This window comes from Eucalyptus grandis, chromosome 2, assembly GCF_016545825.1.
Source record: "Eucalyptus grandis isolate ANBG69807.140 chromosome 2, ASM1654582v1, whole genome shotgun sequence".
Taxonomy (NCBI): domain Eukaryota; kingdom Viridiplantae; phylum Streptophyta; class Magnoliopsida; order Myrtales; family Myrtaceae; genus Eucalyptus; species Eucalyptus grandis.
In genome coordinates this window covers 57886347-57913314 of record NC_052613.1, presented here as the reverse complement: position 1 = coordinate 57913314, position 26968 = coordinate 57886347, and the positions used below count along the sequence as shown (strand labels likewise).

Sequence of the window (26968 nt, the reverse complement as noted above, 5' to 3'; positions counted from 1 at the left end):
TGTAGAGGTTTACCTTTGGCAGCGAAGATATTGGGCGGTCTCCTACATAATAAAGAGAATCTAGATGAATGGGAAGCTATCTTAAATAATAGAATATGGGATGTAGCATCGGAAAAAAAAGATGAGGTTCTTCCAGCTTTGAAATTGAGCTATGTCCATCTTCCTTCTTATTTGAAGAGATGTTTTGCTTATTGCGCAATATTTCCAAAAGACTATGAATTTGAGAGGGATGAGCTGGCACTCTTATGGATAGCAGAGGGCTTTTTAGATGGACAAAAAGCAAAAGATATCTTGATGTCAGGACGGAAATGCTTCGATGAGTTAGTATATCGATCCTTTTTTCAGCAATCCAGCATTAACACATCAAAATTTTTGATGCACGATCTTTTGAATGACCTAGCAAAGTCAATCGCGGATGCGACATACTTTATCTTTGGGGAGTCTCAAGTAGTGAATGATAAAGAGAAAGCTCGTTATGCATCCTTTGTCTCACCACAGTTTGCTACATCAAAAAGGTTGAGAGCATATGCTGGAATGAAGGTACTAAGAAGTTTCATGTTGCTGTCTGTTCAATTATACCATAATGGAATTTCTATTTCTGGAAAGGTTCTGCACGACTTGCTAACAAATTTGAAGTACTTGCGGGTGTTAACATTATGTCATTGTGTCATCACAGAGGTACCGAATTGTGTCTGTGATTTAAAATATCTCCGATATCTCAATCTCTCATACACCAATATCAAAAGGCTACCTGAGTCAATTGGCACCTTGTGCAAATTACAAGTTTTGATCTTAAGAGGTTGTCAAATGCTTTCTATGTTGCCTCCAGATATAGCAAATTTGGTCAGCTTACAGTTTCTTGACATTAGAGGTACAAAGAGACTAAAAAAGATGCCATTGAATATCGGTAATTTGAGGAATCTTATTATCTTGTCCAAGTTTGTGGTAGGATTAGAGAAAGGGTCATTGTTAAGCGAGTTAAAGAACTTGCCACATCTTCAAGGAGAGTTACTCATATCTAAATTGCAAAAGGTGGAAAAAGTTAGAGATGCAGTTGATGCAAATTTGTCTAGAAAGCAGGGCCTTAGCAACTTAATCATGCTTTGGGATAAAGATTTTGGAAATGATGAGCGCCAAGCACAAGTGCTTCGCTTTTTGCGACCTCACACTAATCTTGAAAATCTCACTATCTCGTACTATGGTGGTGAATTACTCCCGTCATGGTTAGGTGATCCATCCTATTTTAAGATGGTATCTTTGTGCTTGCATGGCTGTCCTAATGTTGGATCGCTGCCATCACTTGGACAGCTCCCTTCACTCAAAGAATTATCTCTTGAAGGTCTAAGTGCAGTACGCATGATAGGCTCTGAATTTTACGGAACTAAAAGCCCTTTTCCATCCTTAACAATTTTGAAGTTTAAAGGGTTGTCGGCATGGATAGATTGGTCTCATTATGCTAGAGGTCGAGAAGAAGTATTATTCTCCTGTCTTCGGCATCTTGTTGTCCAAAGATGTCCAGAGTTGATAGGGACATTGCCTCGTCAACTAGACCATCTCATAAAGCTAGAAATTGATTCATGCTCGCATTTGAATGACTCAACCAGTGTGGTTCATCTTCCATCTCTCTGTGAGTTACACATTAGGGATTGTAACAAGGAGATCTTAAAGAGCTTGACCAACCTAACTTCTTTAACCATTCTCAAAATTGACAATCTTGCGGAGCTTGTTTGCTTTGATAATGGATTTATGAGCTACTTGGTCAAGCTAAAGGAGCTTCATATATGTAGTTGTGACAAGCTAACATACTTATGGCAAGATGGAGATGGAACACGAAATCTTTATTGCCTCCAAGAATTAGCCATTGAATCATGTCCTCGATTCACATCTTTTATGGAGGGAGAAGGAGAGATAGCACTACCGTGCAACCTTGAAATGATGGAATTGCGGAATTGCATGAGCTTAGAAAGGCTTCCAAGCAAGTTGCACACACTTAAAATTTTGAGAATTCATAATTGTCCAAAAATCATGGGACTGACCATTCCTCCAAATGACCCCAGCAACAATAACACGATGTCACAGCTTGAATATTTGTGGATTTATCGTTGTGATTCTTGGATATCTTTTCCATTTGCTAGCGATAGACTTGCTGCTCTGAAGACACTTTATATTGAGGATTGCAAGGGAGTACAGTCACTAGCAGAGCTCACCGCAGTAGACTCGCTAGAATCTCTAAATATTGACAATTGTATGAATTTGAGAAGCCTACCACAGTGCCTTCGCACGCTCGTCCATCTCACTCATTTGGAGATACATAATTGTCCAACACTGGAGATGGAGGACTTGCCTCCCCTTCCCCTCACCTTGTCGAGTCTTTCACTTTCTGAGTGTCCGAAGATAAAGTCTATTGCCAACATTGATAGTTGTAACAATCTCACTTATTTGGAAATAAGTGAGTGTCCAGCATTGGAGATGGAGGACTTCCCTCCCCTTCCCATCACCCTATCGCACCTTGATCTTTACCTTTGTCCAAAGATAAAGTCATTAGAGTGGCATCATCTTACGTCCCTTCAGTGGCTACAAATTAGAGATTGTGAAAATATCAAATGCTTCCCCGAAGGAGGTTTTCCTCCCAATTTGCTTTTGTTTAATATTTTGGGCTGCGATAATTTGAAGCAACCAATGAGAGAATGGGGCTTGCCCATGCTCACATCCCTCATTAGATCTTGCTATAGACGGAGGTTGCATGGGAGCGGAGGGAGACATGGTGGGGTTTCCTTCGGAAGAAGACGACGAGGATGCTTGGAGTCTTTTCTTTCCTTCCTCTCTTACCTCTCTTCGCTTGGTTGGTATGAGGAAGGTGGAAAGACTATCAAGTGGCCTTCGCAACCATCTCTCCTCTCTTCGATGGTTATATATTGAAAGGTGCCCGAAGTTGAGGGACTTGCCAGAGGATGGCCTCCCTCCCTCCCTCCAACGATTGTTCATAAGGGATGCGAGATTCTGAAAGATCGATGCTCAAAACACACCGGCGACTATTGGCCCCTCATCCAAGAGATCCCTTCCATCTCATTAATGTCGATCTGAATTGATTCTTCCATCTACAGTCGGGTTTTATAGGGTTCGGGTAAAGTTTATGGTTTTGAAGGCATCGATTTCCCATTCTGCTCTCTCAGCTCGATGCTCGATACAAATCGATACTTTCCCATGAAGAAGCTCCGCATGAATTTCCGGAAATCCGAGAAATCCTCGACATCCGCATCGATTGGGTTCTCAGATCCGATGAAGTGAAATCGATCCACTTTCGCTTTCATTTGCTAACTGCCGCGATTCAATCCCTTCCATCTACGGTCAGATTTGTAAGGGTTCAGGTAATTCCTTTCGTCTTGAATGCATCGATTTCGTGTCTCTGTTCTTTAGTTCGATGCTTAATACGAAGTAATTTCTTCCAATGCGCGCAGACGTTTGCTTTTCGTGAAGTACGACTGAAATTCAGAGCTGAAAATTGATAATTAGCTGCTTGAATATCCAGCAAGAGCTTCGTTTAGTCTCCAATTGCCCTGGCTTGCGAAAGTTGATGATGATGATGATGATGATGATATTCTTGTATGCCACAGCTGCATCCATGTCCACTACTACAATGCTCTTTCGAACAACAAGTAATTCAGCCTCCTCTGTTTCTGTTTTGGCCTCAATCCCAACAAATTTTTGTTCATATATGGATGTGAAGTTGGGGTACTTGCCAGAGGATGGCCCTCTCTCTCTCCCCCTTCAAGAGATCCCTTTCATCAGCATTGATAGCATTCGGATCCAATGAAGTAAAATCGATCATGCCCGAGCCATGATGATAGATTTGTCTTCGTTGACTTCTTTTTGTTCCTCAGGTAATGCTTCCAACTTCTTTCATATTTCACTTTCATTTGTTAACTGCCTGGATTCATTCTTTGATGTAATGTAAGTTTTCTTGGGTTCGGGGAATTTTTTGGTTTTCAAGGCATCAATTTTGATTCTACTCCCTCAATTCGATGTGTAATACAGGCTGATATTGGAATTCGAGTCTCTAGCTCATTTTGAAAGCCAGAAAATGAAATTTATTGGATTGTTAATTGACGGGGATTGCACTACTGTCTTCTCTTCTCGATCAGCTCATCCCACATCGAGATTTGACATGTCTTACCCTCTGTGGCAGATTGTTTGCGGTTGTCGATGATATCTCCTGCTTGTTCCAAGGACACATAGAGAATGTAGCTCTTCTTAAGCAGCAATATGGATGGAACAAAACCGAAAATGAGGTCATCATTGTCATAGAAGCTTATAGAACTCTGAGGGATCGGAGGCCTTACCCTGCTGATCAAGTTGTGAGAGACATCAGCAGGAAGTTTGGTTTTGTGCTCTTCGACAGCTCTTCTAAAACCCACTTTTCAGGCCTCTGTGAGTAATAATAATGTTCATTGGTTTCGTTCTGGGATATCACTCTCAATCGTTCCCTCCACCTGCAATCTATATCTAATCCTTTCGTTCTCGAATCATGCGGGATGTTGATGGAAGTGTTCTTTCTTCCGGGAAGTGATTCTGGGGGCAATCTTGTTCTCTCGGATGATGCAGAAGTCGTGAAGATGGGCTGTGGGAAATCTTTCGCACCATTCCCTAAAGGTAATTATTTTTTCGGATTGTTGATGCGGCTCCACTGGAGTTCGGTCCATGCATTGCAATGTGAAAAGTAAGGATGGATGAGCTCTGCTGATATTAAGCAGAGTTCAAAGGAGAATGTTATGTTGTTGGGTGACATCATATTAGAAAAATTGGTTCCGAACCTAAATTTATAATTTATGGTTAAAATGGCGGTCTTTACCTGTATGCATGTTTTGATTTGTGCATTTTCAATTACAATGTTGCTCTTCCAATGGTTTTCGAGTGCCAAATTGTTCACCTTAAAACATTGCCTTCTTTTCCAACTCAGGATGCTGCTTCACCTGCTCTGGAGGTTTGAGGAGTTATGAGCACCCACCGAATGAGGTGAAGCCAGTTCCTAAATTCAATGCTTGATACGAACTGATTTTCCTCATTCAGATTTTTCACATAAATTTTCGAAAACCAGCCGCTGAAGGTGAAAGATTGACATATGTAGAATGAACTGTTCACAAAGCTGCATCTTGCTATATTGATGACATATCTTGAACTCTTCTTGATGCCCAAAAACTGTGCTTATTTTTGCACTTGAGTGACCCACCAAACAAATTGTGAATCAAAATGCACTATGCTTTGCATGAGAATCACCAAGAATCATAGCATTCTACAATCATATTCCTCTGCATTTTCAGCATTTGTTGTATGTTCTCTTCCCAACATCTTTTTTCTTGTGCCCTTAAGCTCATTCATTGTGGTTGTTTTGCGGATACCACTGTGATCTGTATTGGCAAAATCTCTTGGAAGGATCACTTGCGAATGCTGTTGAGGTGGGGCTAATGCTGTCAATGTTAAGTGTCACTTTTTGCAATTTAATAAAAGAAAAAAGAAGCGTTTAATTTTATTTGGTGCATTGAGATGTTCTAAATTTTCTTCTAGTGAATATGATCTAAATAAGAATAATCTTTTCTAAAATCTAAAAACAGTGATTAGTTATGTGGATGCTGTGATATGATTGCGAAGAAAAGGGATGCACTTCCTTTTTTTTTTTTCAATGGTTTCCTTTATCATTGAGAACCTTCTTTTTGTTGATGATGATCCTTCGTAGTATTAACCAGTCAATCTGGGATAAAATTTTGGGGCACCTCATGGCTCCAACATTTCAATGCCACACCAATTCATGACAGCATTGATATTCCATAAATCACCTTCTGCTTGGGTCTTGATCTGCTGGTGGGTTAGGAACTATTACTAAAAGCTTGCAAGAAATTTTTAGCCAATTTACTTATGCTTGTTTGGTTGAGATTGAAATGATATGCTACCTGCTTCTGTGATTGTGTTGTCAACAATGACCTCTGGGGCAAATCTATTCAGTTCTTTAAAGTATCAGTCGTGTGCGTTTACTCTAATGTGGAATATTATTTTGTCTTACATTATGTTATTTTATCTGAAAATACCTTCTTATGTGGCATTTTTCGTGTGGGGAGTTCCAGAACAAAAGTTTCAAGCTTACTTGTGTTTGTTTGGTGTAACTGGAAATCTTGCACTTCGACGAATGCAAACCTTGTCTGATACATCTCCTCCCTCTCTGCTACTGTTGCATATGTAAATTTTTTATTGAAGCAATTTTTGTGTGAGATCGTGAAGCTCTTTTAGAGGTGAGTTAATTTGTAATCTAAATTGCGGTTCACTGTGTACTTTCTCTGAGGCTTTTTGGATGTTATTGCACATATAACATGGTGCTTTGCCCATATAAATAGGTGGTTAGAAAAGCAGCATTGCATTTGCCAAGATAACTTTCAAGAAACCTCACATAGTTTTGCTTGCGAGCCATCCGATCATCTGGTAAGTTTTACTCATTTTTCTCCATTTTGTGACTTTGATGACTTTTTCAGTTAGCTTGTTATATTGTTCTTGCACTATTTGAACTTATAGGAATCTGGTCTTTACATTGAAAATACAATGGAACCAATTAGTGATCACAACAGGGAGCCTCTGCCATCTTACATCTAACTTATAATGGAACAGAACCAATCTAATTGTTCCAACTGGCAAAATATTGGGAATCAAACATGTATGCTAGCATGATCGGTGTTTTTGTATTGCAGTAATCTATAATACCAAGTAGTTCCAATATCCTATAGGCAGCATTGGGTTTTGCACATAATTAATGTGGAAATTTCTTTGTTTATAAATGTGGACTTTAAGTTCTACTTTAATGACCTATGACTACTAAAGTTTTATCTTTGTAAATTGCTAGTTTCTTGTCTAAGGATTGATGAGTATGATTCTGTGTTTTTTTACTATCCCAAACTGCAGGATTTGGATGCCGTTGAGGCGCTCATTCAAGGTCTGGTCTTGTTCCAAGGAAGATGTCCGACAGTGAGATTGATTTTTTTGCCAAAGTACTTCAATTTGACCAATGATGGATCGTCTTTACAGCTAATAGCCATCTTTTCACCTTGATTTGCAGGTTAGTCACGATGAGCATCCAATATCTGGAAGCATGGACAAGCTTTGGGTGGTTTCTCAAGGCAAGGTGGCGCCTTTCTGTGGGAATTTCCAGGATCATAATAAGATACTTCAGTCCTCGTCGAATCAGGTGAGTTTAGTTCTTGTCATCAGCCAAGAGTGGTTCAATGGGATCACATCACATTACCTTATAAAACATAAAATGAGGCTTTGTTACAGAGAGAAAGCAAAAAAGGATGAAGAGAGGATTGCTGCTGATATACAGGATGTACTCACAGTAACAGCGGCCCTCATTTGTCATTTTGATTGGGGCTCATGGAAGGATGAGTCTTAAGTTTTTAACATTGAATATGCAGTATCACTTGCCAATAGGTTAAAAAGTTGTACTTTTGACTCTAAGTACAGAATTGCTTTTAGTGACTATATTGTAGGAGCCACAAAATACAATGTGAATTTCTGTATGTGAATTGGTTAGATAATATCCTTTTAACATTTTCAGGTCAATATTCAAAATAAGAAGCTCTCTTTCTTCCCATAACGGTTATTGTATAGATGGAAGGATAAATTGAAAACGGAGGTTTGAATATGTGAATGAAACAGCTAAATTTTGAATGAACTATGTAGGCCAAAACCCATTTAAAAACTGATTACCTGGTCAAAGAATAAAGTTTATCTTTCTTCTATTCAAATTCCCACTCCATCTCTTGATAATGGTAGCTTTAACCACCAAAAAAGAAAAAATAATCGTGATTTCATTGTTTAGAGAGGCAACGGTTAGATCAAACTGATTTTTGTTGGACTTTACTGTGATACCATGAAAGGTTCCATTTGTCAGCCTAAAGGAGATAGTGGAACTCGAGTCTCTGGTTCATTTTGAAAGCCAGAAAATGAAATTTATTGGATTGTTAATTGATGGAAATTGCCATACTGTCTTCTCTTCTCAATCAGCTCATCCCACATCGAGATTTGACATGCCTTACCCTCTGTGACAGATTGTTTGCGGTTGTTGATGATATCTCCTGCTTGTTCCAAGGACACATAGACAATGTTGCTCTTCTTAAGCAGCAATATGGATGGAATAAAACCGCTAATGAGGTCATTATCGTCGTAGAAGCTTATTGAACTCTGAGGGATCGGAGGCCTTACCCTGCTGATCAAGTCATGTGAGAGACATCAGCAGGAAGTTTGGTTTTGTGCTCTTCGACAGCTCTTCTAAGACCCCTTTTCTGGCCTGTGTGAGTAACAATAATGTTCATTGGTTTTGTTCTGGGATATCGCTCTCAATCTCTCCCTCCACCTGTGATCTATATCTAATCCTTTCTGTTCTCTGAATCATTCAGGATGTTATGGCAGTTTTCCTTCCTTCTGGGGAATTGATTCTGGAGGCAGTCTTGTTCGCTCAGATGATGCAGAAGTCGTGAAGATGGGCTTTGGGAAGTCTTTCGCACCATTCCCTAAAGGTAATTATTTTTTCAGTTTGTTGATGCGGCTCCACTGGAATTTGGTCCATGCATTGCAATGTGAAAAGTAAGGATGGATGAGCTCTGCTGATATTAAGCAGAGTTCAGAGGAGAATGTTATGTTGTTGGGTAACAGCATTTTGGAAAAATTGGTTTCGAACATAAATTTATAATCTAAGGTTAAAATGGTGTTCTTTACCTGTATGCATGTATTGAAATGTGCCTTTTCACCTACAATGTTGCTCTTCCAATGATTTTTGAGTGCCAAATCGTTCACCTGTTAATGTTGCCTTCTTTTCCAACTCAGGATGCTTCTTTACCAGCTCTAAATGTTTGAGGAGTTACGAGCATGCACCGAATGAGGTGAAGCCAGTTCCTAGGGTGAATAGCTCGGGCTGAGTGCAAAGCGCTACATTTGAAGTGGTGCAGAGACTAAGGAGTCCAGCATGCCTAGAGTTGGGAGTGCTGTGAACTTGTCCTTGCACTGCCGAGTCATATGCATTGTGGCCCTTTTTTGGCCAGGCCATTAGCTATTGAATGGCCTTCTGTTGCTTATGACCCAGTCACCCTTTCTCATACATTGACAATTTTTTCAGCTCTAATGGTCTGTTGCTCTATGTTGAGAGTTTGAGATGACATTGTTTTTATGCAGCTGTATATGTACTTATAAAACCAAGCCTTTACAGAACCTGATCATGCTTTGTGCAGTAATATCTTTCTGGCATTTCATTTAGCCGTCATGCAAAGTCTATCCAATGTAATGTTTTCCGCATAGAATCTCTACTAGTAAATCAGACCAGGACGATATTGTCATATGAGAACAAATGTGAACCAATATAACTTGGAGCGTGCTGGTTCTCATATGGAAATCAAGTTTACACAACACCTTGTGAAGGGTCATGTGAACTTTAATAACAGACAATGATAGGATGTTAGATATTAAGGCTAAAGCGGTAACCTCTCGTGCAATTTTAAAGCTGTCAAAAGGAGCTTGATGCCTGCCGATACAAACTTAACATGAAGATAGAGGTAGCTATCAATACGATGACTAAAATCAAACTGCAGATTAACCCAAAAAAAAAAAAAAAAAAACTTCGCTTGGCCATCTTGGTAGGAGAGACCTCTTTAGTCCTCATCGGCTATGCCCCTGTTGTTATCTGAAAAACGTGCGTTTGTCGATCTCACCCTATTGACATATGAGCTCTCGCTAAAATTTCTTACATAAGTGATGGTTTTGATAGATGTGCAGTCTACATAGCACAGGCTGCACAACTAACCTACTAGTCCTGCTTAAAAAAATTCTGGATATCCACTTCTTTTTGTTTAATTACTCTGCACAAAATTTGTATTCAACGTGTTCATGGATCTCCATACACCATCAAGTATACTGTGAGCACCGTGCTTAAATCAGGTCTCCACCTATCTATATGTAGACTCAGTATCGACTTAGCTTCAGCTTTCGGTAGGTTTGGGGCCTTAAACACCTTGCAGACGCGCTGCTCACCTTTGCCTTTCCTAAATATCAACCTAATTGTGGCTAAATGAGCCAGAACATCCCCACCCGCAGGTTTCTTTGGGTCTGATATGAACACAGCACCGCCTAGATCATCTACGACTGAAACAAATAAATCAAAGACAAAGTCATCAAAAATCATCTTTTTCCTTAACTCAAGGACTGCAGCTACTGCAATGGTGCGATTTGAATGTCGTGTAACATAAACAAAAGCCAGATTGCTCTTGTGTAAGAAAGTTCAACAAAGTTTTTTAATTATCAAAAGAAAATTATTGCAAACTCAATGGAGATGATGTTGGGTAATTAGCTTTCAAATATTGTGACTAGATTTCTTCTCGGGCTCATAAAAACCATGATATCCACAAACTGTTGACCTTAAACCCATCTGCTATTATGTGTAGTTAAAAACATATTGCACTGGATAATTTTATGTTTTTTTCTTTATGACGAAACACAGTGATTGATAAATTTCATTTCATTTGAGGTTATTCAAAATGACACTGAATAATTTTCTTTTGGTTACATCTCTTATGAAGTCCTATGACCTTTCAATTACATGCCATGCTCGATTAAGTTCCTAAGAGCATATAAGGCTGTATTATTTGCATTCAATTGGCTTAACATATATAGGAGCAGCAGGAAAGATACTTTCGGCCTTACCCTTGCAATATTTATTGCATTCGATACACAAAGGTGACTGTAGTTGACAAATCTTTTGGGTCACCATCACAGTTAGAGAAAGTATCTCATGTCATTCATGAATGGTTCGTCGTCGAGCAAATGAAATTTAGGGACAAGCTCTGACAAGGGTGACAAAGTGTCCATTGCAGAGAAAGGAAATGAACAAGTGCTTGGGAGCTCATTATATGCCTCTTGCGGTCAATACGATGACTAACATCAAATTGCAGATTAACAAAAAAAAAGCACTTCGCCTGCCTTCCTGGTTGGAGAGACTCCTTCAGTCCTTCACATCAGTGATGCCTCCTGGTGTTATCTGAAAAACATGTGTTTGTCAAGTTCAACATATATGGAATATCTCAGTCTCATCTTATTGACAGATGAGCTCTTCCTAAATTTTTTGATAAAATTAAGTGATGGTCTTGATAGATGTGCATCGTCTACGTAACAGCACAGCTAAAAATAACATACCGGTCCTACTGAGGAAAATTCTCAATAGCTACTTCTTTTTGTTTAATTCCTCTGGACAAAATTCGTATTCAACATGTTCATGGATCTCCAGGCAACATCAAGTATACAGTGAGTATCATGCTTAAATCAGGTCTCCACCTATCCCTATGTAGACTAAGTATCGACTTTCTCACAGATTTTGATCTAGACTTCCAGATATTTTACTTGGTCTCTGCAGTATGGTCTGAAAAATTTCAACGAAGTATATAACTAGAGGAAGATCTGCAGTATGGCATCATCAATGGTTGGGTATTTTGTTTCCATAGCACAGGCGGCGCATGTAAGTATACTACAAGTATACTGCTCAAATTCTGGTCTCCACCTATCCATATATAGACTTAGTATCAACTTTCTCTCCGATTGATATTAGATTTCTAGAAATTTCGTTTAATGTCTGCAGTGTAATCTGGTAAATTTCAATAAAGTGTATAGCTAGACGAAGATCCAGACAAAAAGGATATAGCTTCAGCTTTAGGTAGGTCTGGGGCTTTGAACACCTTCCAAACCCACTGCTCACCTTTGCCATTCGTAAACATCAACCTAATTGTAGTTGCATGACCCATAACATGCCCACCTGCATGCTTCTTTGATGCCACTGAAACAAAGAAATCAAAGAAAAAGTTGTCAAAAAAGTTATCTTTTTGCTTAACTCATGCACTGCAGCTACCGTATGCATCACTAGTTTACGCCAAATAGCTGGTTCTTGAGATTTACGAGAACTAGTATGAGCTTAGTGTAGTCCCAAATTGCTATTTTTCAGTGTGCAACCATCAAAGAGCTAAATTGGATAAGATCCTTTAATGGATGCATGACTAGGTGGGAGAAATGAGATGTGATGCAGTACCTTGATTGGTCATGTACACTGCCACATTAAATTCCTTGGCTATCTTAAGTAAGCGTGAGAGCATTTGTGCCAATTTTTGCTGCAATTGGGAATCTATTAGTGTCAAACCAGATGAGCTGAAAATTTGCAACTCGCATGATTTGATGGTTTCAGAATCGACCTGACGCCCTGCAAGTTCTCCCCTTCCATTATATTCCACTCGAAAGAGAGCGATCACTGAATCCACAATCTGAAAGATATTACTCAGCTAAGGTCAACCATCGACACCTTACAAAATGTGTGCAGTTTGATTCTTGAGCACTGTCTTACCAGGAACCTAAATGGTTCTTCAGACATTTTGGCAGCCAAACTGAGAAGCAAGTTGTACTGATGCTCAGAAGTAGAGGCACGGGCATAAATGATCTTCAAATTCATGGAAAGACTAGATTACAGCAAGTACATTAGCCAGAAAAGAAGGAAGACTTGCCACCATACCTGCAAACGAGAAAAAACAACCCACCATCATGTTTAACTCTATATTTTCTGGTGAATGTAGAATGTCAAGTGTTCCAATAGTGATTGTTGACGAATTTAGCTTAGGAGATTCGTTATCAATCCATCTATGCCATAAATACGTGGATAATAGATGTACCGATGGTGCAATTACTATGTGATGTGACATAACAAAGGCCAAATTGCTCTTGTATGATTTAGAAGACATACGTCAAAGAGATGAATTACACGTATCATATTCAAGTAGCAGCGAAAATTACTTCTTGTCATTTAAGGAAAGAAAACTACACTCTTGTATGCACAGAAAATCACAGCAAGTTCAAGTGGAAGTCGAATGGAAACTCAGAATCATTCTTGGCAATCACATCACGAAAAGGAAATGAATTGAAATTTGCGGTTCACTTTTTTCTCCTGAAGATTTACCTTCAAATCTTTCGCTACAATTTTCTCTTACCCCTGGTGCTTCTTGTTCAAAAGAATGAAGAATAGAAGGAGTTCCATAAAATAACATATGCATTCCGTTGTCTTACCCACGTAGCTTTCCATCCTTCACCTTGAGCTTCTTGGCAAGCTTCCCTTCCAATTTCAGATCCTTCTCAGCTGATATATATCAGCTTTCCGCATTACACGCTCGAGATACTCTTCGATCTTTGTCTCTGATTTTCTCTTCACATTATTCTTCACTTTGCTGGATTTCAGCGAACCAGAATTGTCCTCCAACGAAGACTCGAGCTTAACCATCGTGTTAAACTAATTTTTCCGGTGAATGTAGAATGTCAGGACAAAAGCATTTCCTAGATCATCACTGACAATCTAGCGTTCCAACAGATATTATTGATGAATTTAGCTTAGGATATTCGTTATTAATCCAGCTACGTCACGAATACACGGGAAAAAAGGCATCCAGTGGATGTCACGTAACATAACGAAGGCTGGAATTGCTCTTGGATCATCAGAAGACAAAAACTAAAAACTATCGCACGCGCAGAAAATCGCGACAAGTTCGAGAGAAAGGCCGAGATGTAAAAACACCAATGGATTCACGGCGATGTTCCAGGAAAATCGAGCTAAACTGAGCAACCGAAACCGAAATCGAAATCGAGCTCATCCACTCAGCAGTATTCAGAGTCACTTAACATCGACATTCGAAGAGATATACAGTTAACTTGAGAACAGAGACCAGAAAATCACGATGATCAACTTCAGAATCAAACGACGCACCGGAACATCGACGAGAAAACGAAAGTGATGAGATGAACAGAGAGAAGTTGCCTACGCTCTTGTTTCGCCCTGACTTACATTCGTCGATCGCTTCGAGAAGGTCTTTTTCGTCGATCTTGAAACTGAAAAGCATCTTCGACGATGATGGAGTGCGACGATCGGCCATGGAGTTCGGTGCGTCTGCGCAGGAGAAGAGACTTTCAAAAAAAAATTGTGGATTTTGGAAACGATCGCAAATTGGAGGGAATCTATATATATATATACTATATATAGAGGCGGGAAGTGGGGAAGAATGGCTATTGGCTTATTTCATGTGCAACCAATTCCCATCATCAGTGTCGGCTAACTATCCCAAAAAAGAAACAGCCCCTACTCGTCGCACACGGGTCTCACACCCAACCCGATGCATCAGGCGGTGGCGGCGGCAACATCCCTCGCATCGCTCCATCCCGACGAACATGTACAGATATGAACTCCTGAATAACAGCGCCCTCAGCCAGGCCTACGTCGTACATCACTAGACAGCGTACTCGAATAAAAGTCAGTCCGGAATAGAGGGACAGTCTATCTCAAAGACACTCGACCTCTACATCGGATGGTAGACCGTAAAATACACCACGCGTGACGGCAGGAAGCGGCATACTGCTAATATGAAATGTGGGCCCCCAAAGGGGTGAGTACAACCACTTAGCAGATAAGGAATCCAATAACAACTCAATGCATCATGCAAATTACACATGCATTGCAGGCATTTCTTACCTTGAAGCCATGCGCATACTATCATGCATCATTATATCAATTTATAACACATACATGTGCATCATCATCGTATCATACATGTCATCATCATCATGACATCATCACATTACATGTCATTATCATCATGGCATCATTACATCATACAAGTCATCATCATCATGACATCATCACATTACACATGTCATATCATATATCATTATCATTATCATCACCATGCATATCATCATGCATATCATATCATCATTATTTCACGTCACATATCATCATCATCATCATCATCATCATGCATATCATCATGCATATCATATCATCATTATTTCACATCACATATCATCATCATCATGCATATCATATCATGGGTGATCATCATTATCTCACATTACATATCATCATCATCATCATCATCATCATCATCATCATCATCATCATCATGCATATCATATCATGGGTTAATTTTCATCTTTTATCTTTAAATTTGATCACCACATCACCCATTTCTCAAATCATCAATTTCATCATCCCTTCGGGCAAAGACCTCCGACAGGGCTCCCAAATTCCGCCATCCCATGGCCACCGGCTTCCGGCCCCCCACATTCCGGGCATCGCGCATCTCAACTAGCATCACGAGGAATTCCCTTCGGGCAGAAACCTCCGACAGGGCTTCCGGCATTTACACTCCCTGGCCGGGCATCCCGCACCCCAATCTTGGCATCGCGAGGCATTCCTTTCGGGCAAAGACCTCCGACAAGGCTTCCGGCCCCCCACATTCTGGGCATCCTGAATCTCCTAGGGAATTCCGGTAATGCATCTCTATACATTCCGGCCTCATCCTCCACCACAACCACTTCCTCACTTATCATTATCCACATTTACCATTATTTTAATCTCAATTTAACATGGCATATGGCATGACATCAAACAAGTTATACTTGGCATAGCATTCACACATGCATCACAATTCAATGTCATACATACAACAATGTATAATTATTTATTAATAAATTCAATGGAATTTATGGCCAATAAAATAATCCATTTTATATTTATTTTATTATTTATTTATTTATTTATTTTTATAAATAAATATTAAATTCAATATCCATAAATTCCCAAAATTATAAAAATTCAAGAAATCATTAAACAAACCAATAGGATGACAATTTCATGCAAAAATTCATGGCCAAATTGAATTTCACACAATTTCACAATTTTCACAAAACAGCACATAATATTCGGATAAAACCAGCACGCACAGTTTCCGAAGAAATTCGATTAAAATATCCATACGATCTCCAAAAATTACGAAATTTTATAGAGTGATAGCCAAGACATTTTCGCACAACTTTTATAAGAACTCCAAGCCAGATTATTTTTAAATTATTTTATACAACCTCACGAAGCTTCTGGATCCATTACCGCATTGTCCAGTGCACACATCCCCGAAATATTGAGATTTCACCTACCTATTCTCTTTAGTTTTCTCTGAAATTTTAATATGTTATACATAAAGATATCCTATACACGTTTCATGAAGAGATCTAAGTCAAATAACCAGAGTAGGGTCATCATTTAGGTCCTTGAAGTCTCGGGTATCTCGGAATACATCACCAGAATCATCATCTTCAAGATCTAGTCGATTTACTAGGCTATACTTGTTCATTTCACTTAAAATTTGAGTATGTTGTATTTTAAGATGTCTCCTACAAATTTCATGAAGAAACTGAAGTGAGATTCTCAACAAAAACCAACATGCAACCACGAATCCAGCAAGAGGTCAGTAAAAACTCTCCAGATCTGAGGTCTCCGTAGAACAAGACTTTAACTCCTCAAATATCCATACTTTTTCACGAAATTTCAGTATGTTGTAGTTCAAGATGTTAGCTACAACTCTCATGAAGAAATAGAAGCCAAAATCTGACTCTAAACACACATGCAAACTCAAAAAAGTTTCTGACTCACACGGTCCGAACACAAACAGCCATACCTTCCAACATGCATCATCCATGCTTCGGTTTTTCTCACTTAAACACTCAAAGATTCAACATCCAAACAACACACAAGCATGAAAGAGAAGCTAGAGGACTCCCACTTGCCTCTAGGACGGACGGTCGACGGCGTAGGGCGGCGAACATGGCGGCACACGGCGGTTCCCTCCTCTTTTCTCTCTCGGCCGCTCCTCCTCTCTCGCACAACTCTCTCTCTCTCTCGCACACCTCTCTCTCTCTCTCTCCTTGGGCGAGCAAATGGCTGGCCACCCTCTCTCTCTTCCTTCTTATTTCCCCAACTTCTCATGATTAGTAATCATGAGATTGCCTAAAAACCAACCAATGCATGGCCTTCCCCTTTGCCACTTGTCCTATTGAATTTTGAATTGAATTTGGGCTTCTTGGGCTTGGGCTCCTTTATGGCCGGCGATCACTTCTCTTGGGCCACTATTGGGCCGGTCGACTTGGCCCATTAAAGGCTTAGGCCAATGGGCCTAAGGCCCATTCCAAAATTAACCCTTTTTCCTCTTTTTTTTTTTTTTTGAATTTCTTCAATAAATATTTTTTAAATTTTAATTTTCATCTTGGCCAAAGTCTTGGGACATCTTGGTTATTGAAATTTAATTTATAAAGTACATGGCCAAGCATAAATTATTAATCTATCAAATTTAAATTTCCACAATCATATGCACAAATCATCTAATTAAAAAGGCTAATGGCTAAAGCATAAGCCATAGAAATTTTTATCACCTAATTAAAGACTTTAACACCCCTTATGGCTTGGCTTTGAATTTTGGGATGCCACATTGATGGAGTTTTGTTATTATAAATTGAGCTTTAATGGATCTAATAAATTCTTAAAATCTTTTTAAATCCACTCTTAAAGAGGTGAGAAAAATTGGGTATGACCTTTTTTTATTTCGCACTAAATAATTTAGTTCGATTTGGCTTAATTTTATACTCACTTTCGTCTTGCTTGGTTTATAATTTTTCAAATTGGACCGCATAAATTTCTTCTTAGAAAAGGAAAATAATCGATCTGCATTGTGGTCAATTCTTGGTTTAATTGCATTGTGCTCAAACTCCGCACTTATCGCTCATAAAATCATGAAAATATCAATCAACAATTAAGCTTATTCACAATGACTTGCCAAGCACTTACTCATGACCGATTTGGTTGCGTTGCACCTAGATTGGCTCACATTTTAAAATTTGTAACTAGGTGATTTAGTATAGATGACGGACATGGAGCGTATTTAATGTCTATAATTTGATTAAAATTGAACCATTTCAACTCCAATTTACAAAAATAAGCAAATTAGGCTTAAAAGTTAAAATCATTAGTAATTCGACGAGTTTTTGAACGTATATATAATGAGAAGAGGTCTAGCTGTCTACAAATACAAGATGCAATGCTTGGTTTCGATACGATTCAACTTATTTCTTTTACTAAACTTTATCATGATTTTAAATTGGATCTTTCATGTGATTTTCGAACACCTCCATTTTTATAAAAGCACAAGAATATCACCATTTTATAGCACATGAAACTTAGGGACATCTATGACATGAAGGACAAAGTGTCCATTGTAGAAAAAGGAAATGAACAAATGCTTGAGAGCTCATTATATGCAAAAGGCGATGGAAGAGATGATGATACTCCTGGGTATGGCACTTTTCAGTCGAATAAACTAGAAAGATCCTTTCTCTTCTTTTTTGTGGAGGATAGATTGATTATTAGAGTTAAGTTTCCTTATTTGATTTAGCGCATACTCAAATAATTCTAAATTCGCCGTTTCTTCATGTAATCTGTTATCTTAGTTGGTGGGACCCTTTTTTCATTTTTTGGTGTTATGGCACTATTTTGTCAGTATTGATTGTAAACTAAATGAAGATGTAGATGTTAAAACTTTTTTTCCCTCTTAACTGAGATTTTTTGGCATGTTAGATTGAAGTTTGTGGGATGCCAAAGCTAAGATTGTTTTAATACCAGAATTTTAAGTAAAATGTCAAAGTATAACTCATAGTTCCAACTAGAGCAACGACCGGAGGAATGTACCCTGGAGATTGAGCATCAACCTCATTTGGAGTATTACGAAGGTTTTTCCTGCATCCTCATTTGCTCAAGGAGAAAGAGGAGCATGCCACGAAGGTAACTCTACAATACCCAAAACCTCTATCGGGTATAATAACACGCTATCATCTACAGTTATGCAGTTAAATTAGTGCATAAGTTCCACCTCGATTTGTGACATCCCAAATTTCTGATTCTGTTTTCAATTAAATGAGACGGACTTTTCATTGACGCGCTTATAGTTCAATTCTTTGAGCTGATCACTCACGAGATAACTAGTCTATCAGGTGAAGCCGTTAAGGAATTTAAATGCAATAGGCTTAAGAATCTGACCATGAACCGACTGCTCGACCGTATAAATCTGCAAGGATCATTACGACACTGTCAGAATCGAACAGAGATTAGTAATAGGTCGATTCGACTGAGATATGTAATTAGAGTGTGGGTGATTCCACATGATTTCAATATCCTCGTCGACCGGCACTGAACTGATTATTCTATCGTTTTGGGTACCCTGTGTCCGTATTTGAAACCTTGAGATTTTCAAGACAATCGAAAGTCGCTAATGTGTCGAAGATTATGTCGTGGCTTGAAAATAATCAACCACGGGTCAATTGCACTGAAAATTTCCTAAAAGCTACCCAAGTAGATTAGGACGCTCAAATCGCGCCAAATTGAAATTAACCGTGATTTTAAACCCGGATTAAGAAATTGAAGGTTCTGGCATGTCACAATTCATTTTAGGAACGTCGACTCATATTCAGAAGATTTTTCTACCAACCGAGATTTTGGCGGAAAAGCAAAGTAAGGCCGTTTTTGTTCGGGATTGTCAGAGGGCCGTTTTGAATCGAATCTTCAGGATGCGAGTTGGATCATTTGACGGGAAATGTCATGAGAAGGCCGAGGACACATGGACCGATTTATTTGAGCTTCAATTGAGCTTCAATTGATTGGAATTAAGAGAGAATTGAATGGATTGAATGGGGGAATGTCCAAAATTCGTAGCTCCCATGGCACACCACATTTTGCACCTATTGCCAAGCTTGTAGAGGAAGATTGGAGGAGAGAGAGTGGTGAGGTCATGTGGTGTCATGGTGGGGGCAAAGCCAATGAGAAGATGGCAAGTGTTGAGCTCTAGAGAGCCCAATGAGACCCCTACTCTTAAGCGGCTTCTTCTCTAAGGCTTTCTCCATTGTTGTTGAAGGAGAGAAGCTCGGCAAAAACCCGGAGGAACCGAGCATCGGCCCTCCACCGTCGCATGCCCATCGGACCCCATTTCCTCCTCTGTTTTCCCCTCATTCCGTTTACGCTCCAGCCGACCTTTCGCCAAAGATCCGCGTAAAAAGTTAACTTCCCGGTTGAATCAAAGAACGAGCCACCCATCTCCGCGAAGAAGACATCCAGCCCGTTCCGGAGCACCTCATCGCTCGCCGGACCGTCTGGACTCGCTTGGTTCCGCCTGTTCCGCCCGTTTCGCGGTTTTCAGCCATTTTCTCCCCATTTCTAACCTACCTCCACCCATACCAACCACCAGCAAGATCCCCTTGACCCCGGGAGCCGCCGGTTGCCAACCACCCGCTCGCCGAAGCTCCGATCAGCCCGTTTCGCCGTTGAAGTTGCTGGTTTCTTCTCTCGCAGTTCAATCAGATCGAAGCGAAGACAACAAGAAGTTCCAGACTTCGTGGCCCGTTTTCAAGCCCTTCCCGGCCTCCGTTGGTGTCGCCGCTTCAGGGTTTATCGACCGCCTTGGCGTCGTGGTCGTCGTGAACTCACCGGCACGCAAAACCGGTGAGTTTATCCTCTAAACCTTGCTTAGCAAGTTAATCATGCTTAAGGGGTGTTTAGATTAGTCTAATTAGGTTTAGGTGCTTAGATTAAATTATTTTAATGTAAATTACATTAGTTGTATGATTAGTTTAATGGATGTTTAATTAGGGCTAATTGTATGTTTAAATTAGTGTAATCTAATTTAAGCCCTAATTGATTATTTTTAATTAAATAATTATTTCGAATTTTTAAATATTATGTTATTATTTTATATTATTATAATATAATATTTAATTATTTAATTTTCGGAATTAAATTTAATTATTTAATAATTTCGAAAATTTTGCCGGGATGGCCGGTCGTTAGAATTTCGCGCTGATCGCAGCAGTGCGGTCGGTTTGTGCTAATTGTATGTTTAAATTGAGAAATTGAGTGATTGATGATTATGGTTAATAATTCCAAAAGTGTGGAATTGTGTGAAATTGATGAAGTTGTGGTATTTAACTTGAAAATACCCGGTGTTAGCTTTTAGCACCATAATTGATTTGTATGACCAGTTTGAATCGATTGGATTGATTGATTGATTGAATTGAGATATGAGTTGGTTTATTATTGAATTATCTGCTTTGGCGAGCAATTGGTTTATATATGTCGGCTTGTGAGAGCATCGATCCATACATCGGCTTGTGTGAGCTATCATCTATGCATATATCGGCTTGTGCGAGCTACCATCTATATCAGCTTGTGTGAGCCGTGATTTATTAATGGATGAATAGATGGTATGAATTGATAGATGATATGAATTGATATATAGTATGAATTTATCGACGTATGAGTTGCACGACGTGCGGGAAGGACGAGGCAAGGTAAGTCCTCTATTCTCTTTGTGTGGCTAGAGCACCACAGGGCTTATTTTCTTCCTAATTGAGTTTTAGAGGGTAGGACTCGCCGAGACATTGTCTCATCCCGGTTGTGGGATAATATTTCAGGTCCCTAGATGGCGGATCCTCCGGAGCTTTTTGGTAGACTAGTGAGGGTCGCTGAGAGGATTTTTGACTTCGCCGATCCCGACTGAAGAGCTGGCGAATGGACCTGTCTAGCTGATCTTAGGACAGCCTAGTTTTTGAGGACTGATCTTCTATAGATCTTTTGTAAATAGCCTAGTCCTGTAAATGAACTGGTTTGATATGTATAAAAAGTATGTGGTTGGTTTTAAAAATGTGATCCCGCTTTTCTATCCCAATTGAGTTTTGTCTGGGGATTATTTATCCGCTTCCGCATGTGTAATTAAAAAGAATGGGTCGGCGACATGTTCTGGGAAGTCGCATTTCTATCGACCGCAGTGGGATGTGCGCGTGCTCGAGGTTCGGGGCGTGACACGATTCATTTCTGATCGTCGAGTTTTAAGTCGGGATTGGAGCTTTGCACCAATATTTTCAAACTTGGGCCGGTCAGAGACGCAGTCAAATTGCCTGTTCGTGCTTCAGTGGGTCCAAACGGTTGGCCTAAGCGAGAAGTGCTCGTGGTAATGTCGTTGATTGCCCTTTTAACGCATGAATCGTATCGTCCTTGGTGGTAAAGCTGAGCGCTGGTGGTCCTTTGAGTTTGAGTGCTGGAGTCCTTCCATGTGCAACAGCAGCCAGAAGCCCAGTTTTTGTACCCGTAGGACTCAAAAACTGGGTGGATCTAATTTTGGAAGCCAGTTTGTTTCACTGATTTAGCGATTGAACCGGATGTCAAACTGGTTCGATCTGATATTAGCAAAGGCCGTCCATGCATGTACATCCAGACTGATTTACTTGTGCTCCTTCTGTCGAGCAACCAATCATTTTTACTGTGAATTCTTGATTTCAATCTATTGCTGATGAAGCAACTGCTCTTCCTTAAGTCATCGAGACTAAGATGCCAGAAAAGAAAAAGATGTACCGAATTTCTTTGTAATCAACCAATCCCCAGTAAAAGACAAAAAGGCGCAATGTAAGCATAATATTCACAGTTTGAATCGGGGTTGCCTCACAATCGCAAGCGATCACTCCAGCAAGGAGTCCTTCAAGATCCTTATCTAACCATCCTTAAAGAGTATGTCCTTGTCAGGGACGTCGATCTTCTTCTTCAACATGGAGACCTTTGGAGTTCAGGAGCATGTTCTTCTCGCTGCGCTGCTTCACCTCCTCCCACATCAGGTCCCTTTCGTGGAACACTTCCGGCAGTAACCCTCTCAGGACAACCATCTCCTTCCGAGAGTCTTGCAGGTCGTTCTCGGGCTCGCTTATCTTCTCGTCCTTCTCCAGCATCTGTTTGTTTTTTTAATCTTTTTTTTTGCGGGATTCCCATGACGAAGTCTTTCAGGAAGTAAACAAACGCTCAAGTGTGATAAACAAATACACGTAGAGGCCATCTTGCAATGGAATGTGACATCTTTATCATTCATACTGGTTGTCTTCAAAGAGTACGGGATACCTGAAGTTCCAGGTCCTTTTATGTCGTGGGCGATGCAAGAAAGATTGTCTAGTGCATTCTGAACTTCGCGTTTGACAATATCAGTGCTTCGTACTGCTGTTGCAAGTCAAAGCTTGGCGCTGCACAACTCCCAGCTCTTTAGAGCTGAGCTTCTCTTACCATAAGCTTAAGCTCGTCATATCAAAGTATCCTGTGGGAGAACGGAAAAATTCATGAGGACCCTCCGTGGGGATGTTGTGGAGCAGTAGTTATGAGTGTCCATGGAGAGTAAAATCCTTCAAATTAGTCTTCAAAAATAGAAACTGTCAACTGGATATTCAAACTAAAGTTGAATCTTGAGGATATACTATGAGCCATCATGCATTGGGCATGGGCAGCTGTACAACATGCATAACATCATCTATAGACCCAACAGAAAGCATTAAAATGTGTAGGGAAGGGACAAATCAGAGCAAACTGAATGGATGATAGAGAAGAAAGGATCTTATTGCGGGAGAAAATAAACATGCAGCCGAAAAGGGCATGGACCCGGGAAATGATTAAGAGACATAAAGGGATTCACATACAAGTTGTTGTGCAACGACCCAATCATGCGCAACTAAGCTTCCCTAAACGAAGGAAAAGAACAACAAAGGATTAAGATCACATAATGAGAAAAGCATGACTAAGTTTACCGGTAAAGGCAATCTTGCCGTTGTGCTTTGCAAAGGCTAAGTAAGCAGCAGATTACTCGGTGCCTGTAACATTCCGACCACGTTCGATCGTGTTTTGGCTGTAATGAACAAATTGAGAGAGATGGAGTGACTAGCGGGTGATAGAAAAGGGCCTACAAGTGGCCAGGCAGCAAGTTGATGTTGCTACTGTCCTTTGATTACATTAACAGAAGACAACTATAGAGCAACCAAGTTTTCAATGAGATCATCTAAATAGGAAAAGTCATGATTTTTCTTAACTGGATATTTTGTTTTTCCCCTCTTTGATAACTTTTTCGTGACTCTTCTGGATAGGTTTTTCCATTTGATAAAAAAAAAAAGACACTAAATTAGTAATGATAAGATTTATTTTATTAGGGCGCGTTTGGTAACATTTATGTTCAAAAATTGTTTGGAACAATTTTTGACCAGAAAAGATGCGTTTGGTAAATTTGTTTCGGGAATAAAAAATGAATAGAAACACGTTTAGTAAATTTTATTCTTTTTTATTCTTTTAATTTTTTTAATATTTTTATTTTATTTTTCATTTTTCCTTTCTTTTTTATTTTTTCTTCTTTCGGCCGGTCGCCGGCCTCCGGATCGATCGGCCGACGAGGCGGCAGCCTCGCCCGGCCACGACGAGGCCTCGCCGAGGGCCAGCGACGCTCCGGCGAGGTCGCCGACCTCGACGGCATCGCCACCCTCGACGGCCGATCGTCGGCCATGGCCGAGGCCGGCGACCGGCCAAAGAAAAAAAGAAGAAAAAAAGAAGAAGAAAAGAAGAAGAAAAGAGAAGAGAGAGAAGAAAAGCGTTTCTTCAAAATTGTTTCGGAACAAGAAACAACTTTTTTTTATTTCTCATTTTTGTTCTTTTAGTGTTCGGAACAAAAATAAAAAAAAGAACGAAACGCAACCAAACACGTTTCTGTTCTTTTTTTGTTCCCGGAATAGAAAAACAAAAAATCTGTTCCAGGAACAGATTTTAGGAACGAAAACATGCAAGGCCTTAGTAAGTAAAGTTTCTCTAGAATCGCAAATAGTGAAAAGAAAATATTAAGGTAAATAGATTTTGAGCTCTATTTTTGCTTAAAATTTCCATGAAATACACAGCTTTCGTTAATATATATCTTGTAGATATTAACTTAAAAATAGACAAAATCGCAATTTAAAAATTTAAAAGAAATTCTACGTTACAATTTGTGGGTCATACCAAAAGCATTCATATTCTTTTTCTATTCTGAAAATAAAAAATTTGTATAGTTACTAAACGTGTTCTTTTACTCAGAAATTGTTCCAGAGAATATAAATAGAAAAATATTATTTCTAAAAAGAACGTGCTCTTAACTTTCCTAATCTAATTGTCACCTTTAGACACTTATCTTGCTCGACAATCATTTTTTTTCTTAAGACACGCATACATGTGTTAGTATGTAATAGTAAAATAGTAAGTTAGTGCAAACCACGTGCAACAACAGTATTGATATGAAGTCAATTGTATATGTAGTCTTTCTTGAACTTAGACCTATTAAACAGGTAGATCAAGTTAAGATTTGAGTCTAACCGAAAATGGTCCGACTTGTATTGACTCTTTTAACCCAAATTGTCCCATTTTTGTGAAATATAATTTCAACAACCTATACCTAATCCAATGCAATTTGGACCCAACTGATACCCACACAACCTAGTCTCCAATTTCGGCAATATAACGAAAGTGAGTACATTTCAAACTCGCTGAGACCCATATTGTCACCTCTACTTGAAGCGTAGTCCTACTTTGGGCTTTGGAATTCACTTAAATGGTTGAATTCAGCAGCTGAGTGTAAAGAGCTAAGTTGATTTGAGCTTGCAAGGGACGTAGCCCTCCCTCTTCTTCATTAAAAGGGCTCGGTTTTCTACCATGATCTTTTGGTTGACAAGGTTTCCTATTTTTCTACTCTCACAAAGTTTTCAAAATCTTGTCAACTTTGCATCCATATTCTCCTCAAGCCGCTCTCTACACCTTTTGCCAAACCCGTCACTATCATCCTCTAAAAGAACTCAATGTACTATTCATTTATTCCAAAAAAGATTTTTAAAAAAGGCATTATCAAGTTAAAGCTCAAATGCTGAAAATGCCATTTCGTCCTTAACAAATCCACTTTAGGCTTCTTCCCTTGACTTGTACATGTGATTAGTAGAAACGACCGGATGGATCACGTATCCATATTTTAACTCATACTTAATGGGATGGATATAGTTCAAATGGATCTAGTAAAATAAAGCATAACTAATAATGGGTTCTGATATGTCTAGAAAGAACACACTTTTGACCTATTTATTCAAAAGAAGGTAATTTGGTCTGATGGTGCCACTTCCTCTGTCGGTCCATCCATCCGTTCTTGTGGTATAAGTTGGGCCTTTCAGGCCCAAAGCAACATTGGCCTATTTTTTTTTGTGTTTTCCGCTTCCGGGGCCTTTGTTTAAGGTCCTTAGGCTAGACCGAATTTTTGGGTGTAGGAAATGATTGTGTTTAAAATCTTTGAAATGGAAAAGGTTTTACTAGAGTTGAAAATTTTCCATCTGATGCCTTACAGAAATAAGAAGAAATATTGGTTTTGGTATGTCATAAGTCAATCTCCTTATATAATCTAACTAAGAATAAAAAATTCTTATAGAAAATTTATAAAATCTTGCATATTTTGGAGTATATTATAATGCTTGGAATTAAATCGATTGCTTGTCTCTTATTCCATACATTGACATACTAACCATGGCAATGATAAAAGGACTTAATCGTGTAACTTCACCATGAAGCTAGAAGTTAGAATATCAAATTACGCAGTCCCTACATAATTTACAATTTGAGTATTTTTCATATATTTTATTGCTTATGAGAGTATAAATTTATATCATATGTATCTTTCCAAACATGGTTTCTTATGCTGAATTAGATAAATTTCTTCCACCAAGAGAGATATAGATGTAATCTAACACTTAATTCATCGAATTTTTTAGTAATTTATTATTGCTCTTTTTTTTTTTCATGTTTAATTTGTTTTTAATTTTATGACAATTTTTTTTTTTTTTTGATTGGCTAGTTTTTCCAGTATGTTATTTTCCATATTTAAGGGAAATAATTGCTAAGAATATGACTCCAAATTGAATTGGGTATAAGTTGATTTTGGGTTGGGTTGGATATAAAGTCACCAAAATTCTATTGAATAAAAATGGATCAAAATATGGATTAAATTGATCAATTTGAACCACTCATTTTCAATCCACTCAAATCCAATTGGACTTCTGACCAAACAAAAGAAAATCTAATCGGACTCATCCTTTTAACAGGTCCAATGATTAGCAACAAACTTACACATTAGCGATTATTATTAACCAAATATCGCTATAAAGAGGTTTGTCTAGTTATAGCCTTTCGATGGGC

The 26968-nt window shown here is 39.1% G+C and overlaps 2 protein-coding genes across 2 annotated transcripts in view; one reads left to right on the top strand and one right to left on the bottom strand.

Annotated features, from left to right (window-relative positions):
- The first annotated feature begins 3631 nt into the window (after window positions 1–3631).
- Window positions 3632–26968, top strand: part of LOC108953936 (probable ATP-binding protein YheS) — a 38437-nt gene continuing 15100 nt past the window's right edge. Inside the window, exon 1 of the mRNA XM_039306450.1 lies at window positions 3632–3721. The gene's annotated coding sequence lies outside the window, so the exon portion shown is untranslated. The remainder of the gene's footprint in view (window positions 3722–26968) is intronic.
- Window positions 9807–26968, bottom strand: part of LOC108957596 (meiotic recombination protein DMC1 homolog) — a 35526-nt gene continuing 18364 nt past the window's right edge. The window contains exons 5-8 of the mRNA XM_039307256.1: window positions 12410–12502; window positions 12261–12329; window positions 12101–12179; window positions 9807–10170 (exon numbers count right to left, since the gene is read on the bottom strand). Of these exons, the coding sequence (XP_039163190.1) occupies window positions 9914–10170; window positions 12101–12179; window positions 12261–12329; window positions 12410–12502 (498 nt within the window). The 3' untranslated portion in view covers window positions 9807–9913. The remainder of the gene's footprint in view (window positions 10171–12100; window positions 12180–12260; window positions 12330–12409; window positions 12503–26968) is intronic.